The following is a 15,301-nucleotide window of genomic DNA, read 5'->3' on the forward strand; positions in this document are numbered from 1 at the left end:
GGGGGTTCGAGATCCCGCCTCGAGATTTTCCCTCCGCCCCCCGGCTGTCCTCCGCCGAAACATTAACGCCGTTGTCCTGTTTCTTTTTCTTTCTCTTCTGAGCAACCGCGCTCGTTTGCGCTTTTCACGGGGAACGTTTTCGAAATCGTCGGATTACACAGCGAACACGGAGTACACTGCGAGGGTCGAGGATGTGTCGATATATCGTGCTCGAGAGCTGCGGTATCGAATAGCGATTGTCGATTGTCGACTGTTGTCCTCGAGAGCTCGGCGGACGCACGCGGTCGCGCGCGGTGACTGTCCTAACCTAACTAGAATTTCTTCCCGTGCGGATTGCGTGTGGAGCTGGTTGGGAGAAGAGGGAATAAAACGCTTGGACTCGAACAACTTTATTCCGAAGACAGGCAGGACATTATGATATAATAATCGAGAAGGGAGATTTAAGCTTGCGTCTAGATACAAATATAATATAATACTTGATACAGTTAGAAGCATTCCAAGCCAAAGGGAGAAAGTTTAGCGTTACATTATGTTTAGCGTTTTATTAAGAAGATAGGAGGAATAGTTTAAGTAAAAAATTGCGTGGAATATAAAATATATACATGTGTTACGTAGCCCGATCACGTTAGCTTCGCCATTTGGTGGGACGCGGCGAAGAGAAGGAAGCGATTTGGTTACCTCGTGTTTGTGAATTGTAAATCTGCTTACTGCAAGCTTTACAATTCGCAGCCTGTATCCGTGATCGATTCACGTGAAAATGGGCAGACCACTTTACGGTAAGGATTCTAACGGCTCGCTGCAAGGTGGTGATTTAATTCAGTTGACGTAATTACGTGATTTGCGTCGCTTAGGTCAAAGAAACGACATGGGGAAGAAGAAATTGTCTTGGATGTATCGAAAGAAGGCGAAGTTGAGAAAGGCGCAAAATCCCGAGGCGAAAATAACTGACACTGCGGATGAAAATGGTCAGAATTCTCGAATAATCGTGAGGAATTTACCTTTCAAGGTACGTGTAGGAATATCTCATTCGATATGAGGTAGAAGCAGCAAATGCATTTTAATTTTAGTAAGAAGGATAGTATTCCACGTGAACCTGCTAACACATTTCTTCATTATTCATATTCTTGCTTTCTTTGGACCTGGATTAATTTATCATGTGACAATTACGTATTCTCAGGCGACAGAAGAGGACGTTAGAAGGCTGTACGAGCCATTTGGTCAAATCAGAGAAGTAAACCTTCTAAAGCGTCCTGATGGAAACCCAGTAGGTTGCGGTTTTGTAAGCTTCAAACGTGTCGAAGATGCTTCAAGAGCGATATTTAACACCAATAAAAAGGAGTTTCTTGGTATTTATAGAATGGGGCTTTTGCTGTTTAAAAAAGAGTGTGACTTTAATGTAACATGCGACGTTGATTCCAGGAAGGAATATAAGCAGTAACTGGGCTATACCAAAATCCAAATTCTGTGAGAAATTTGAAAAAGGTCTTGCTGAAAATCAGGAAACGCACGTCGCTGACGACGAAGGACAGTCTCCTCAGGACGCTCAGAAAGAAGACGCTGACGATAGTATTGCTCGGAAAAAGATTGCAAAGGAGAAGAATAATTTGAAGAATCAAAGGAGGAGAAAACTTCATAAGTTAACGAAACAGAAGAAACGAGCTAGGGTTGTAATAAGGAATTTAGCTTTCCAGGTATTTGTTAAGCGCCAAGAAAGATCTTCTTTCAATAGTTTTCTTTTCATTTGGCAGTTCAATCTCTTTATAGGTTACGGACGATAATTTGAGGGAACATTTTTCTCAATATGGTGAGATAGAAGAGATAAAGATTTTAACCAGACCCGATGGTAAACAGACTGGAGTTGCGTTCTTGCAATTTAACCGTGTACAAAATGCTGCAAAGGCTATACATTACGCGAATATGGAACTTCTTTTAAACAGGCCTATGATTGTCGACTGGGCTGTTCCTAAAACAAAATTTTCCCAAACCAGCGCAGACGTGAAACCGGAAATCAAAACTGAACCTATTGACGAAGACGAAGTGCAGAATACTACGGACATAAATGCATCTCATAGCAGTGAGAATAAAGTCGGTGATTCAGATCCTGAATCAGATAGGTATCTAAAAGTTTCAATTGTGCTAGAATGTAAATGAATATCATCTAAACAAAGTAAAAAATATGTACATTTATTTTCCAAAACGTTTGTTGCAAAATACTTTCTCTGAATAATTATTCTTTTTCTCTTTCTCTTTTTCTTCTAATAATTTTGTAATTCCAGAGACGTTACGATGGACAGTATAAAAGAAGAATCTGATGAAGAAGAAGAAAAAGTGCATGAAACAGAGGATACCGAAGATGAAAGTGATGACAATAACGATGAAAGTGACGTTGATGTGAAGATTATTAAGACGGAAGATGACAGTGATGAGGAAGGGAGTTCTAAATTTACAAAACGTCCAAGTCGAGTGTCTAATGATGTTAATGAAGGGAAAACAGTTTTTCTAAAGAACCTGCCATTCTCTGTTAAAAATGAGGAACTTCAAAAGTACATGGAGCAATTTGGACCGGTCTATTATGCTCTTGTGTGCATGGATCCTCTAACCGAATATTCTAGAGGCACTGCATTTGTTAAGTTTCGGGTAGGAATTTATCTTCGGATGCATATTCTAAATTCTTTTACAGTTCAAACTTGTTTGTCATGTTTATATCAGAAACACTTTATTGTAGCATGTTGAAGATGCCGAAAAATGTTTGTCGGCTGGTACCAACTTACGTCTACGGGATCAAATAATCGAGGCCCACAAAGCATTACACAGAAAAGACGTTGAAGATAAAAAGAGTTTAAAGGAAAAACGGATAAAAGACTCTAGGAATTTATATCTCATTAAGGAAGGGGGTAATGATCTGATTGCTAATGTTATTATGTTACGTAACGCAATTTTAACATCGCTGTTGTTGATTTCCAGTTGTGCTGGCCAAAAGTTCAGCTGCGGAGGAAGTATCGGTATCCGATATGCAAAAACGTCTCAAGTTAGAGCAATGGAAGTCGCAGATGTTGCGTAACTTAAATATGTTCGTATCGCGGGTGCGACTGGCTGTTCATAATTTACCTCCCAATTTGGATGACGCAAAACTTAGACAATTGTTTAAAAATCACAGTGGTCCTAAGGCTATAATTAGAGAGGTAATGTTATTCAAAATAATACAGGTATTACGTCCCTAATTGCACTTGAAATTATATAAGCGTTAAACTTTATTTGAAATTTTTAAGGCCCGAGTTATGCGCGATTTGAAAAATATTGACGCGAGTGGTAACGGAAAGTCGAAGGAGTATGGTTTCGTTGCGTTTACCACTCATGAAGACGCGCTTAAAGCTTTGAGAAGTATAAACAACAATCCAAATATATTTTCCAAAAGTCGAGTAAGATTATAAATTTATTTTAATCACTAATCATTTTTTACGTCATATGTATGTATATGTATATAAGAGTTTCTAAATTTGATAGAGACCTATAGTTGGATTCTCGATAGAGAATCGTATCTTGGTAAACGCGAAGGAAAGAAGAATTCAGAAAAGTCGTGACAGCAATCCCTTGTGGCCTGGAAATAAAAATAAAAGGAAAAATGAAGATGACACCAAGAAGGAAGTTCCAGCTAAACGAGTTAAAGTCAGAAAATCAAATGATACAGAGGAAAAACTGTATGCTGGCTTGACCAGCAAATTAGGCCAGGATAAATTAAGATCAAAATTCAATCTCAAGTCACAAGGCGAATTACACACGCAGACTCTAAAGAAGCAGAAGAAATTGAATAAAGCAACTAAACAATTGGAAATTATAAAGAAAGAAAAAGCCCAGAAAAGAAAGGACAATAAGCCAGTAAGATATTATTCTATTGTTACTCAACATTTAATTATGACGAACTTCTGAATTTATTTCTGCCTTTCTTTTTCTTTATAACGTACCTCTAATGTGACTTTTTTTTCTAGATGAAACAAACGAAGAAATTTAACGCAGATGATGCAAACTTTAATAAGATTCTAAATAATTATAGAAACAAATTGAAAGGAATTAATTTGAAACAATCGAAATGGTATGAATCTTCGAGCGGGTCTTAATATACGGTAAAACAAATTTAATAATATTTAAGAATAATATGAATATTCGATTGTTTAGTACATATCGTATGTAACATATGTATTCTGTAATATACAAGCCAAAACAATTATTGACAATTTTTTTCTTTACCGTTAATCATTTACTTTCTAATTCCTGTTATTTTTACCCGTATTCAATCAACTTGTTAAAACTGAATAATTATAAGACTTATGTGTATTTTAGTTCTTCCTCTCTTCCAATGTATCCGCGAATACGTGCCTGTTACCACGATATTACCCCTCCTTGTATTCGCTCTCCCACTCTTGCGAGCAGTTTTCTGTCAAACATCTTTCAATATCAGATACTTGAGCGCGAAGCATGGCAGGACGGTCTCAGTCAGTTCATGGTTTTTTCGTGTGTACATACGTGTCATTTTGAAGAGGTAAGGTCTTTACAAATCTATCTCCAACTGCACAAACTATAGTAGGTTAACGTATGATTGTACGTAACTTGAAAATATGTGCTCATATATTTAATTTAGCAAATTTGCAAACGCAAAACCGAAATTTGCCACATGATTTTTGTGATTATTTAATGCGAGATTAAACGTTTTATTACTTAGAAAAGGTGAAAATTATAATAATATCGTTGTAAGAAAAAAGATTAAAAATCGAAAAGAATCAACTTTTAAAAAAGTTATTAAAATCATTTTTTTTAATACATCCTTTTGCTGTATTAAATTTATGAAAGACCATATTTTCAGCAATTTTCTAATTTCTTCTATTAGTTTTCTTAACTTTTCTAGTATATAAGTTTTTGGTCTTTGTATATGTCTTCTTCGACTACAATTGATTTTACAATAGAATTTTTTGTAGGAATGAAATATTAATTATTTTACATCATTTTATTTAGTAAAATTATATCGTTGACAAATCTAAATTTTGTATTACACTTTCTAGAAGAAATATAATACTTAATGTGTGTACAATAATATTTAATTTACGATAATACACAATTTACGATGTTTAGTTGTATACTTTTGTAAATACAGTTGTAAATTTGTTTACAGCAATTAACTTATCTCATTATATTGTGCATAAAAATATTAAAGTCATCAAAAATTAAACATTGCAACATAAATTTAAACCTTTATGAGATAAAATTATAATTGGTGTTTTTTATGTGAACATATGCGTATCAAAAATATTCCATGAGCTACTGATTTTTCAATTTTATTACATTTATGAAGAATGACTAGAGGAGTCATATCATAAGAAAATAACATAGTACCACTAAAACATATTAATAACGGTCATATTTCACAATATAAGTATAAAAATTTTCTCCTTAAGATCTGTGAAACTTTGACTTGAATTATTTTTCTTAAAATCAGTACATTAATTTAATTATATTTAGAGGGTGCGTTTAAAACCGAGTATATTTTTCATTCTTGTTGTGCCTTTGGTAATACACCGCCGCGAATGCATTTTCGTGACATGCATCATTAACTGCTTGCCCGCCTAAATTGCAATTGCGACGATCTGGGAAAGTTACGACAATCTACGGTGCAGTGAACGCATCGTAAGCAGGAATTGTAAATTTCACAGTTGATGGTTTACCAACTTCACGATTTCTCTTGAAACGAATTGTCACGTTACTCGTTACATCTTTACTTTTTATTTCAGCATTCTACTTCGATAGATGTGTCCAATTAATTACATATTTTATTAAGAGAAGAGAGGTTTTGACAACATTTCATATAAACGAGAGGTGAGTTTGCTTATTGTCACCAGTAATGATTAAAAATTGAGACGGGAAACTTATGGTCAACCCAACTGGCTAGTTATTTAATTAGTTTGTTACACACACCGTTTCGACCCCGTTTCTTTTGGGTCCTTTTCGAGTGATACTGCAAATCAACAACAACAACAACAACGCAGTTAAGAACAATGTAGGTTAATAAGTAAAAAGGATTTAGGACAGAGTCGTAAACTATTTAGTTCGCGTCACCTTGTATTGTTCTTAAGACATGACTAACAAATTAGTTCGACCCCAGCTACCACAGTACTCACACGTATACATACATTTTATAACTCGACTCTGTCTTATTCGACGACGATGGCTGGCAACTTAAAGAGATTTCTATGGTTGATTTTTGTTGTCTTAGCCGCAGTATAATATCGGAAGAAAGAAATTAAAATTAATATATACAAAATACAGAGATTTGTGTAGTAATATATGCAGCTTTAGAAAGTATGGAATGTAACCAATTTAGTCATGTAATGAATTCAGAAACTGAAAATATCACTTTCTGTCTGAGTTATAATTTAGGCTTGACTCATTCCTTATCCGCCCACCTTTGCGAAAGTGCTCGAAATTAGTACTTTACGCTCAGATACATACGTCCAATACCAAAGCATACATCTTTCCGCGCAAGAATGTCGCATTACACTTCACTTATTATGTCATGTATTACATTTGCTATGCAAAACCGATTGTCTATGTTTGTAGCACGCCACATTTGCGTGCAAATTTTCTGAAGCCTAAGCGAAGGATGCTTTTAAGCTGAAACAGCCATTCGAATAAAACCTACATTGTACGTAATTGTTAACTGTATAAAGCAATCAAAATGTAAAAAAACATACAAGAGCAAATTTAGAAAATGCATATAATAAAACATATGACAATATTTTATTGAAAATGAAAATGGAAAAAATATTGTTGCTAACAAAAATCTTTGTAAGATTCTCAGAGATAGAAATGTGAGAGTTTAAGTAAATTTTATACAATGCTATAAATATACAAATGCACATGTAAAAATATGTCAGGAGAATACACGTGAGGATTTTTGTTGTCTTAGCCGTAGCATAATGTCGGAAGGAAGAAATTGAATTTGCTTATTTATTTTACTAATTTACTTATTTTATTTTTCAGATATCTAGTTCCTTGAACTCTGCGCCAGCTCCTCGAACTGTCCACTTTCTTAATGTGCGTGTTTAGAGTTACGCAAATATTATTTTAGCCTAGATTTAAGTAGTTACTTTGTAACTCTTTTTATTGCACAGACCACAAATGATGACGTTGAGACAACATGCAAGGTGGCTGTTGCGTCGGTTCGTTAGAATTGACACGAAAACCGATAGAGCGTTAGACACGCTAGCTGTGGATGTCGAGGGACAGGGTTTGTTGCGACATCGCCCGTACTCGGATATCCCAGGACCTAAACCAATTCCCTTGTTAGGCAACACTTGGCGGTTTCTACCTTTCATAGGTACAACAAATTGGAAATTTGCACATTGCTTCCTCAACATCTAGACTATTTTTTTATTTTAAAGGTGCAAATTTTAAATTTGCAAAACGCGGCATCAGCATTTTGGCAAGTTGTTTTTTATTTATAAGGTGCAAATTGGAAATTTGCAAAATGCAACATTAACATTTTAGCAAGTTGTCTATTCAAATTTGGCTTCCTCATAGAGGAAGCTTTGTGAGTTAATGTGCAAATTAAAACTTTGGACATTGCCCATTCTAACTTGTAAAAATGCAAATTGGAAATTTGGATATTACCTCGTCATCATGAATCGTCTCTATGAGGAAGCCATGTGCAAATTTCTAATTTGCACACTTTACTTTACTTTACTTTTTTCTAATTATATATACAAAATAGTTCTACACGATTTGCGTAATAATTACTAACGGTCCTGAAGGATACCATCTGTGTGTGTGTGTGTGTATGCGTGTGCGTGCGCTTGCGCGTGCGTGCGTGCGTGCATGCGTGAGCGCGCGTGTGTGTGTTGTATATGTGACGCAATTAAATCGAACATCAGGGATGGTGTTCAAATCCTATCTTGGAAATTTTAAAAGTTATTCAGGGATAATGCTAGAAGTATCGTAACTTACAAACCTCATAACTCAAAAAGTACTTAACGCAAACATAATTTATTATAGCGTTTTGGAAAGCTATTGAAATAAGCTACAAGAATATGTAATGAAAAAGGAGGGATCCATATAAAAATTTCAAGGTGATCTTTAGCTAACCTTGATAAAGCTATTCAAGGTCGTACTGATATTACTATGAAATGCGCAAGAAAAAAAGATACAACATTAGTCTTTAACAGTTTTTTTAATAAATTTTTTTAAACAGTCGTGCTCTTGCAGCTCATAGATATCTTCAGCAGATCAGCCTTCAGAGTCTCGATATTTCGGTAAGAACAGAGTCTTTTCGGCTAAATTTCAGAGAAGACTACTTGTTCTAAATCTCACCAAGATATCGAGGTTCTACCAAATAATTTGATGAAGACAGTGTCGATATTGAAGTTGTGCACGCTACGAAAGTGAAAACCGTGTGGGGAAATTTGTGAAGTTGAAAGATGGACATTTTTATTAGTTGTACAATTATTTTGATTTTGCAAATGGTCGAGTCAATGAAACGTACACACATCTCTGTTTCTTATTTTACTTATGAAATAAATCTATCTTTCTCTCAGAAACAACATAATTTACGGCACAACAATTACCGAGTCGTAAATCCAGTTTTTATTGAAAACTATTATCATGTACTCTCGTCCGTGGTAAGTTTCTACAGAAAACGAAATAAGCTAAGTTAGGTATGCACTCGGAAGTTTTTATGATAACTGACAATTGGTCCATCGAAAAACATGGAGCGAATATAAGAAAGTGAAAGCGTGCTATATATCCTAATAAGTGAAGATGATAATTATGAAAAGAATGTACTAATAAAAGTAGAAGGAGGAAAGTAAGAAGAAGAGAGAAGAATTAGCACCTTCGATTCGCTGTGTGTACACATAATTTGTATCGTTTGCATCTTTTTCGTCAGTATTTCAAAAGATTTACCTTTTCGTTTATTAATTAACTCTTTGTATGTTTTGCTTGCGTTAATTTAATTCTCATTGCATTCTTCGCTGAAAGAGATAGTTTCAGAAGAATGTGGTGTAGTTTTTCCATACAACTCGAAGAACGAAGATAACGAAAAGAATCGACGAATCATATATCGTGAGGTATTCTTATGAATGCGGAAATCATCATTAATGCGCCTGATTACGTCTCCATTTATATTTATTTAATATTTCATTGATTATGTAATTTGTCTGAAGTGTGGGAGAAATTTAAATCAAATATTATTTCAAGAATGTTTGGTATATCAGTGAAAAGTTTCATCAAAATTTTTAATGTTAATTTGAATATAATTATTTGTTCGTTATCTTTCTTTTAAAGTTACAACAAAGAGATAAGAATATTGTACATTGTAATTATATAATAATTTTTTCCTAAATTCTGCATATTAAGGTGTATGAGTATCCGTCTGTTTGCTTACAATTAGTGCCGATAAAATTGCTAATGGACCGCACCACGCATCATAAATATTATTGACTTTGCACCATGAGTATTTGATTTGAAAACATTTTACTTAGAAATTTTAAGTATACACGTACACAGCAATACGAATTATAATTACATCAAATACGAAAAGACTCGCACTGTAAATTTCATAATCAAACACATTCGTCATTTATATAGCAACTACATAATTTTAAGAACAAATATTCCACGAGCAGCATGTATGCAGTCTCTTTATTTTTTGAGTAAGCCTACAAGCTGACACATGGCAGTCTTCGCTTGTAATAAACATTTTATCAGGACTTTTTAAATAAAGAAATAAAAAAAATACAAAGAGACGAAGATTCGTTTTAAAATACAGACATAAAATTTTGCTATTATTTGTCTCCCTTCTGACTTGCATACAACATGCTTGCTGGGTTCAGTTTTCGAGATATTCGGTTGGACTGTTTAAAATACGGGACATTATGCATAATGTATGTATATTAAAAAATTACATTTCAGGAAACTTCGATATACAGGCGATAGACAAACTGTCAAAAAGACTGCACGCTCAGTATGGCAACATCGTAAAGATAGAAGGCCTTTTAGGTAGGCCCGACATGGTCTTCGTGTACGACGCGAATGAAATTGAGCGAATTTTCCGACGGGAAGAAAAAATGCCTCATCGACCTTCCATGCCGTCGCTTGATTATTACAAACATGTACTGCGAAAGGATTTCTTTCTGGATAATCCAGGTGTCATTGCTGTGTAAGCCACATTTCAAAATCTACGCTCTTAGAATTGTTCCTATTGCAGTATTAAAATACGCATTTTTTATTTGCAATTTACATAAGAACATTTGACCACATCTTTAGCCTTTACGTTTTTCATTATCTTGTGTTAATTTAGATCGCATACTCTATTGACGTTAAAAATGAGCGTCGAGCATTAGCATTAAAAGTACAGAGTTCTGACTTATTTTTAAAGAAAGTAAAAATAAAATTTCTTAGCAAGGAATTATAGTGCTTGTGAGGTGTTTAATCAATCCTTCCACCTAGTTTTTATGATCAACGATAGATTCTATAATGCCATGGTCAACCGGATTTAACAGAGACACTTAAGTGCTTGATGTAAATTGAAGCTGGAGAGATATTTCGTAAAATTTAATTTGCAATTCAAAGAGGAGCCGGTTGAGTAAAAGACCTTGAAAGTTCTGATGAGATGAGTCCTTAAAAATCAAGCTTCTTTATTCCTCTTGCCAAATATATTTTTATATTGTTAATTCTTTTGTTAAATGGATTATTTGCAGATGAAAGAATAAAATAAAAATTTACTTTTATATAATTTACTAATGTTGAAAAATTGCTAAATGACGCAACTGGCAAATTCTAATTAGAGAAATTTATTGCGAAAAATATTACCTCAGCCAATTCAGACTTGAACTTCCCTACTTTTTCGCAATAAATTTCTCTCATTAGAATTTGCCAGTTACATCGTTTAGCAATTTTTCTACATTGGTTACTCATGTATCGATGTCAAATGATTCTTTATGTTATTTACTAATGTTATTTATAATATGCTGTAAATTACTTACTGATATTAAATTGTATTTGTTTTTTTCTTAACAAAGTATCATAATTTATTAAGACATAAATTGATTTTACATTTCTAAGTTATGATTTTATAATTTATCTTGGCATACAAAATTATGTAATTCAATAATTCGTGCATCTATTAAATATAACAACTGAAACATATTCCTAATCTGTAATACAGCTAAAATATTTCGTTTATATTTCAAATCATTTTCGTTTCGCAAGCGTCGTTCAGTTTCTATTGCTCGACGCTCTCAAGGTGAAATGTCGTCCTCCATTTGGCAGATGGAAGAATGGCAGCTGTTATACCTTGATTTATCTTTTCTCTCCATGTTACAGCCACGGTGAGAGTTGGTATAATTTCCGAAGCAAGGTACAGCAGGTGATGCTGCAGCCGCGGATCGCGAGAATGTATATCGGGGCGATTGAAGAAGCGAGCATGGCACTCCTTCGCAGGTTCGCCGAATTTATTACTTCGTAAACCCTGCTTTTAGTGAAGACAATAATATCTAACGTTTTTTGAGTCGTTCAACTTTCACTTTTTGCCCGCCTACTATGTCTGCGTCCCACTTAACTATCGTAAAGTGACTTATTCCCTCGTCATTTTGTAGAATAGCAAAGATACGGGATCGAAACCACGAGGTGCCCGACAACTTTCTCAATGAGATGCACAAATGGTCTTTGGAATGTAAGTAAGGGGAAAGAATTTAAGCAACGGAAAAGAGAATTAACAAGTGTCGATTCGTAAGAATATTTGGGTTCTTTCCGAGGTTGAAGCATCTGAAGAATTTCCCTCTAAAAAAAGTGGAGAAAGTTTCAAGGGGATAAAATCGTCGAGATGTGTAAGGAAGATAGCGAAAGTTTGCCGAATAAAATTAGAATTAAATAAAACTTATAATGCGCATACAAATATTAGTTTTGCATTAAAAAAAAATCATCGTTAACCTTTCCCAAGAATTTTTACTCATTGAAAACAGATTCGTAGAACGTGGTAAATAATTTTGTACAAATTTGCATTTTAATGTAGATAAACGAAGTTAATAAATAATTTCGCTGCTAATAACTTGACAGCTATTGCACGGATCGCGTTGGATGTGCGCTTGGGTTGCTTGGACGATGACGCGAACGCAGAAACACAGAGGCTTATAGACGCCCTGATTACGTTCTTCAAAAACGTGCCTGTGCTCGAACTAAAGATACCTTTTTGGAAACTTTTCAACACACCCAGGTGGCAACAATACGTAAATTCTTTGGATATTATTGTGAGGTAAAATCTCAATCGAAACGTAAACCAATTTTGTTTTTTTAAGGAAGATATTTGTGATAAAATCCATACTTCCTCATCTCCTTCATTAGAGTAGCTTTAAAAATTTTAAATGATAATAAGAGTCAAGTGACGCGTCGTTTAATTTTCAATTTAACTCTCTTTGCAACTGCGTCTTGTTTTTCTTTATTTGATTACAAAATAACGGCGGTTGAAAGTTTTTGTTGTCCCGCGTATATTATAAATAATGCAAATAATGTAAATGCAAGCACATGTGTAAGTGGTATTTGGAAATATTTTAGTACCATATCGAAATACACGGCCGCCGCTCTGTCAAGGACCAAGAGCAACGTGGATTCGGACAAAGAGCTGTCTCTCTTGGAGAGAGTTTTAGCCCGCGAGGGCGATACGAAAGTGGCCTCTATCCTCGCATTAGATTTGTTTTTAGTTGGCGTTGATACGGTAAATATTTTATAATTTGAATTTTTCCATTAAATGATTCGCATACAAATGTTATAGAGTCAAGCTATTTGCAGACATCAACCGCGGTAGCCTCGGTGCTCTATCAGTTAGCGCTACATCCGGAGAAACAGGCTTCAGCGTATGATGAAATCTGCAACGTTCTCCCGCAACGGGACACGCCTCTAGAGGTGACAAATATCGACAATTTAAAATACTTGAAGGCGTGCATCAAGGAAACTCTAAGGTTCGTGAAGATCCGAGTGGATAACCGATACATGCACGTGTGACTCTAATCCATTGTTTTGCAATAAAATTAGCGCTGCTTACGAATGACTCATATTGTCGGCAATTATTGGCGTGTATTTTACGACTTATGTCTCTATTTGATTTAGAATGTATCCAGTTGTCATAGGCAACGGGCGAAGTACAACCTCGGATATTATAATCGGCGGCTATCGCGTACCGAAAGGAGTAAGAGACAAAAAGAGAGAGAGAACTTTCTCCAATTAAAATCTGACAGTTATAAATCAGTACAATGCAATTGATGTTGATGGCAATTTAAACGAAAATATGATATGCAATTATTAATTTAAGAGATTCTAAAGATAAAATAAAGTTAGGAAGTGCTGGCAATTATTCAGAATTAAATTTGTTAACGTTAATCAGTCGATGAGGATCCGGGGATAGCGAAAAAAAAAGCGAATCTTAATCAAGACTGGTAATTGTTTTCAGGTGCACGTGGTGTTTCAACACTATGTCATTAGCAATCTGGAAAAGTATTTTCCGCGAAGTGACGAGTTCCTTCCGGAACGATGGTTACACGACGACGGCGGTGTCCGTCACGCGTTTGCCTCGCTTCCTTTCGGTTACGGTAGACGAATGTGCTTGGGACGACGATTTGCCGAGCTCGAGATAATTATCGTCATTAGCAAGGTGAGAGGCAACCTGTAATTGTTGCAGGTGTGTTAAAGGTTTATAGAGGAAACAATTTTCGCTATTCTTCTCACTGATTGGACCGCCGACTTATTTTCTTCGGGTAATTGTAGATTTGAAAATGTAAGGTATTGTGTAAAAATTTAAGGGAATTCAACAATTTTTACTTTAACGATAAACTCTTTCTGGTAGATGTGAAGTCAATTCTGCAATTAACAATCACAATTAAGTTACATCTTGTTTGACATAAATATCTCTATGATTATTATATTTTAATTATATTTATTGCTATTTTACGGTAAGAATAATTAATAACGCTAACAATAAGAGTTTTCACGGTGTTGTAAGTATAAGAAGCCGCTTATAGGTACAACACAATCCTGCGACTACAACCTGTTGTAGAAATAAGCGTAGATTGTGGGTCTTACAACTGTAATTTTGCAAAGTACTTGTTATGGCAATTCTCTGCTAATCTCGTAGTTATTGATGTCAACAAAGCGTTACACTGTTGTCATTTTCGTATCGTATTAAGAGCTTTCTCCGTTTGGCCGAAATCGAATAACATGTCTTTTACCGCAAAATCTTACAGTGATTCAAAAGAGGTGAAATACTTTCGGGTATACATAGTATCACTTTTGCAAATTATTCCTAAACTGTAAAAAATACCGATACTTTTGTCGGCAAATTGCCTTTGCTTTGGACCACACCATATTTCCCAAAGTAACAGCAAATGTATACAGTGCGTTGTATAAATAAAGCAGTCAATTTTTTAGAATAATTATTTTCCTATGTAGAAGGCTAGTATTAGTTAGAGAACACTTAGAGAGTTGGATAAATGTGTAATTTACTTTTACAAGTAAATCTAACAATTAGTAAAGTGATATATTTGATCACTTAACATGATCTTAAACTCGTACATACACAACTGACCATAATGATATATTATACAATATATATATATATATATCAGAAAACACGGTGCTCTACCGTATTTATATTGTAGTACAGCAACTCTTGAGATAAAGAATCGCATTATATGTATACTAGAAATTACCGACATTGCTAGAGAGTAATGGCTTGTTCCCACGGACAATGTACGAATTCTTGTCTCCTGATGTTACATTTTGTCTTTTTTCAAGTGTACTTCTAATGTAAATGAAAGAGAGAAAAAAATTAGTAAACAATATTATTAAATTCACGATCACCACTGATAATGTTAAATGTTTTTTCTGTTTCAGATACTTCAGTTTTATAAAATAGAATATCACCATGAAAAATTGGAGTATTACATTAATCCAATGTACACGCCGAAGGGACCGTTGAAGCTAAGATTTATCGAGAGATAATAATATCTTTAATAACTTTTCTCTAATGGCAGAGAAAAGGAATGTAGTAAAAAATATTATCCGTACTTATAAGCTTTCTTCTTACACATATATGGACGTAGTTTTGCATAATTCTGTATTTGGTTTCCTGAAAGCAACTTTACATGCAACTAGATAATTGCACTACACAAGTTGTACGTTAATGTAAACTAATATTACAAAGCATTTACTTATAAAATATATGCTTGTGAAATTAAGTCATGTTTGTAATATAATTGGACGTTACTAT

At 34.5% G+C, this 15,301-nt stretch overlaps 2 protein-coding genes across 4 annotated transcripts; both read left to right on the forward strand.

The window, feature by feature from the left end:
• Positions 1 to 163: 163 nt before the first annotated feature.
• Positions 164 to 4,225, forward strand: LOC105570477 (RNA-binding protein 28-like). Its single transcript, XM_012027692.1, has 12 exons — positions 164 to 404; positions 616 to 776; positions 852 to 1,006; positions 1,178 to 1,346; positions 1,420 to 1,691; positions 1,765 to 2,114; positions 2,277 to 2,637; positions 2,726 to 2,894; positions 2,965 to 3,182; positions 3,270 to 3,419; positions 3,505 to 3,876; positions 3,987 to 4,225. Exons 2-12 carry the CDS (start codon positions 758 to 760, stop codon positions 4,113 to 4,115), a joined length of 2,364 nt encoding a protein of 787 aa, XP_011883082.1. The 5' UTR covers positions 164 to 404; positions 616 to 757; the 3' UTR covers positions 4,116 to 4,225.
• Positions 4,226 to 4,360: 135 nt separating this feature from the next.
• Positions 4,361 to 15,185, forward strand: LOC105570481 (probable cytochrome P450 49a1). Of its 3 annotated transcripts, XM_012027696.1 has the most exons (14): positions 4,361 to 4,537; positions 5,781 to 5,865; positions 6,607 to 6,691; positions 7,030 to 7,083; positions 7,161 to 7,366; positions 9,955 to 10,201; positions 11,368 to 11,484; positions 11,640 to 11,716; positions 12,100 to 12,295; positions 12,595 to 12,754; positions 12,829 to 12,998; positions 13,147 to 13,225; positions 13,487 to 13,687; positions 14,926 to 15,185. In XM_012027696.1, exons 5-14 carry the CDS (start codon positions 7,168 to 7,170, stop codon positions 15,031 to 15,033), a joined length of 1,554 nt encoding a protein of 517 aa, XP_011883086.1. In that variant the 5' UTR covers positions 4,361 to 4,537; positions 5,781 to 5,865; positions 6,607 to 6,691; positions 7,030 to 7,083; positions 7,161 to 7,167; the 3' UTR covers positions 15,034 to 15,185. The 3 variants fall into 3 exon arrangements, with proteins under 3 accessions (XP_011883086.1, XP_011883085.1, XP_011883087.1); XM_012027695.1 differs by lacking the exon at positions 6,607 to 6,691; XM_012027697.1 differs by lacking the exons at positions 4,361 to 4,537; positions 5,781 to 5,865; positions 6,607 to 6,691; positions 7,030 to 7,083; positions 7,161 to 7,366 and adding an exon at positions 8,177 to 8,663.
• Positions 15,186 to 15,301: the final 116 nt, after the last annotated feature.

Source organism: Vollenhovia emeryi, unplaced genomic scaffold, assembly GCF_000949405.1.
Source record: "Vollenhovia emeryi isolate VEMERY1.0 unplaced genomic scaffold, V.emery_V1.0 DF939120.1, whole genome shotgun sequence".
NCBI classification, from domain to species: Eukaryota; Metazoa; Arthropoda; class Insecta; order Hymenoptera; family Formicidae; genus Vollenhovia; species Vollenhovia emeryi.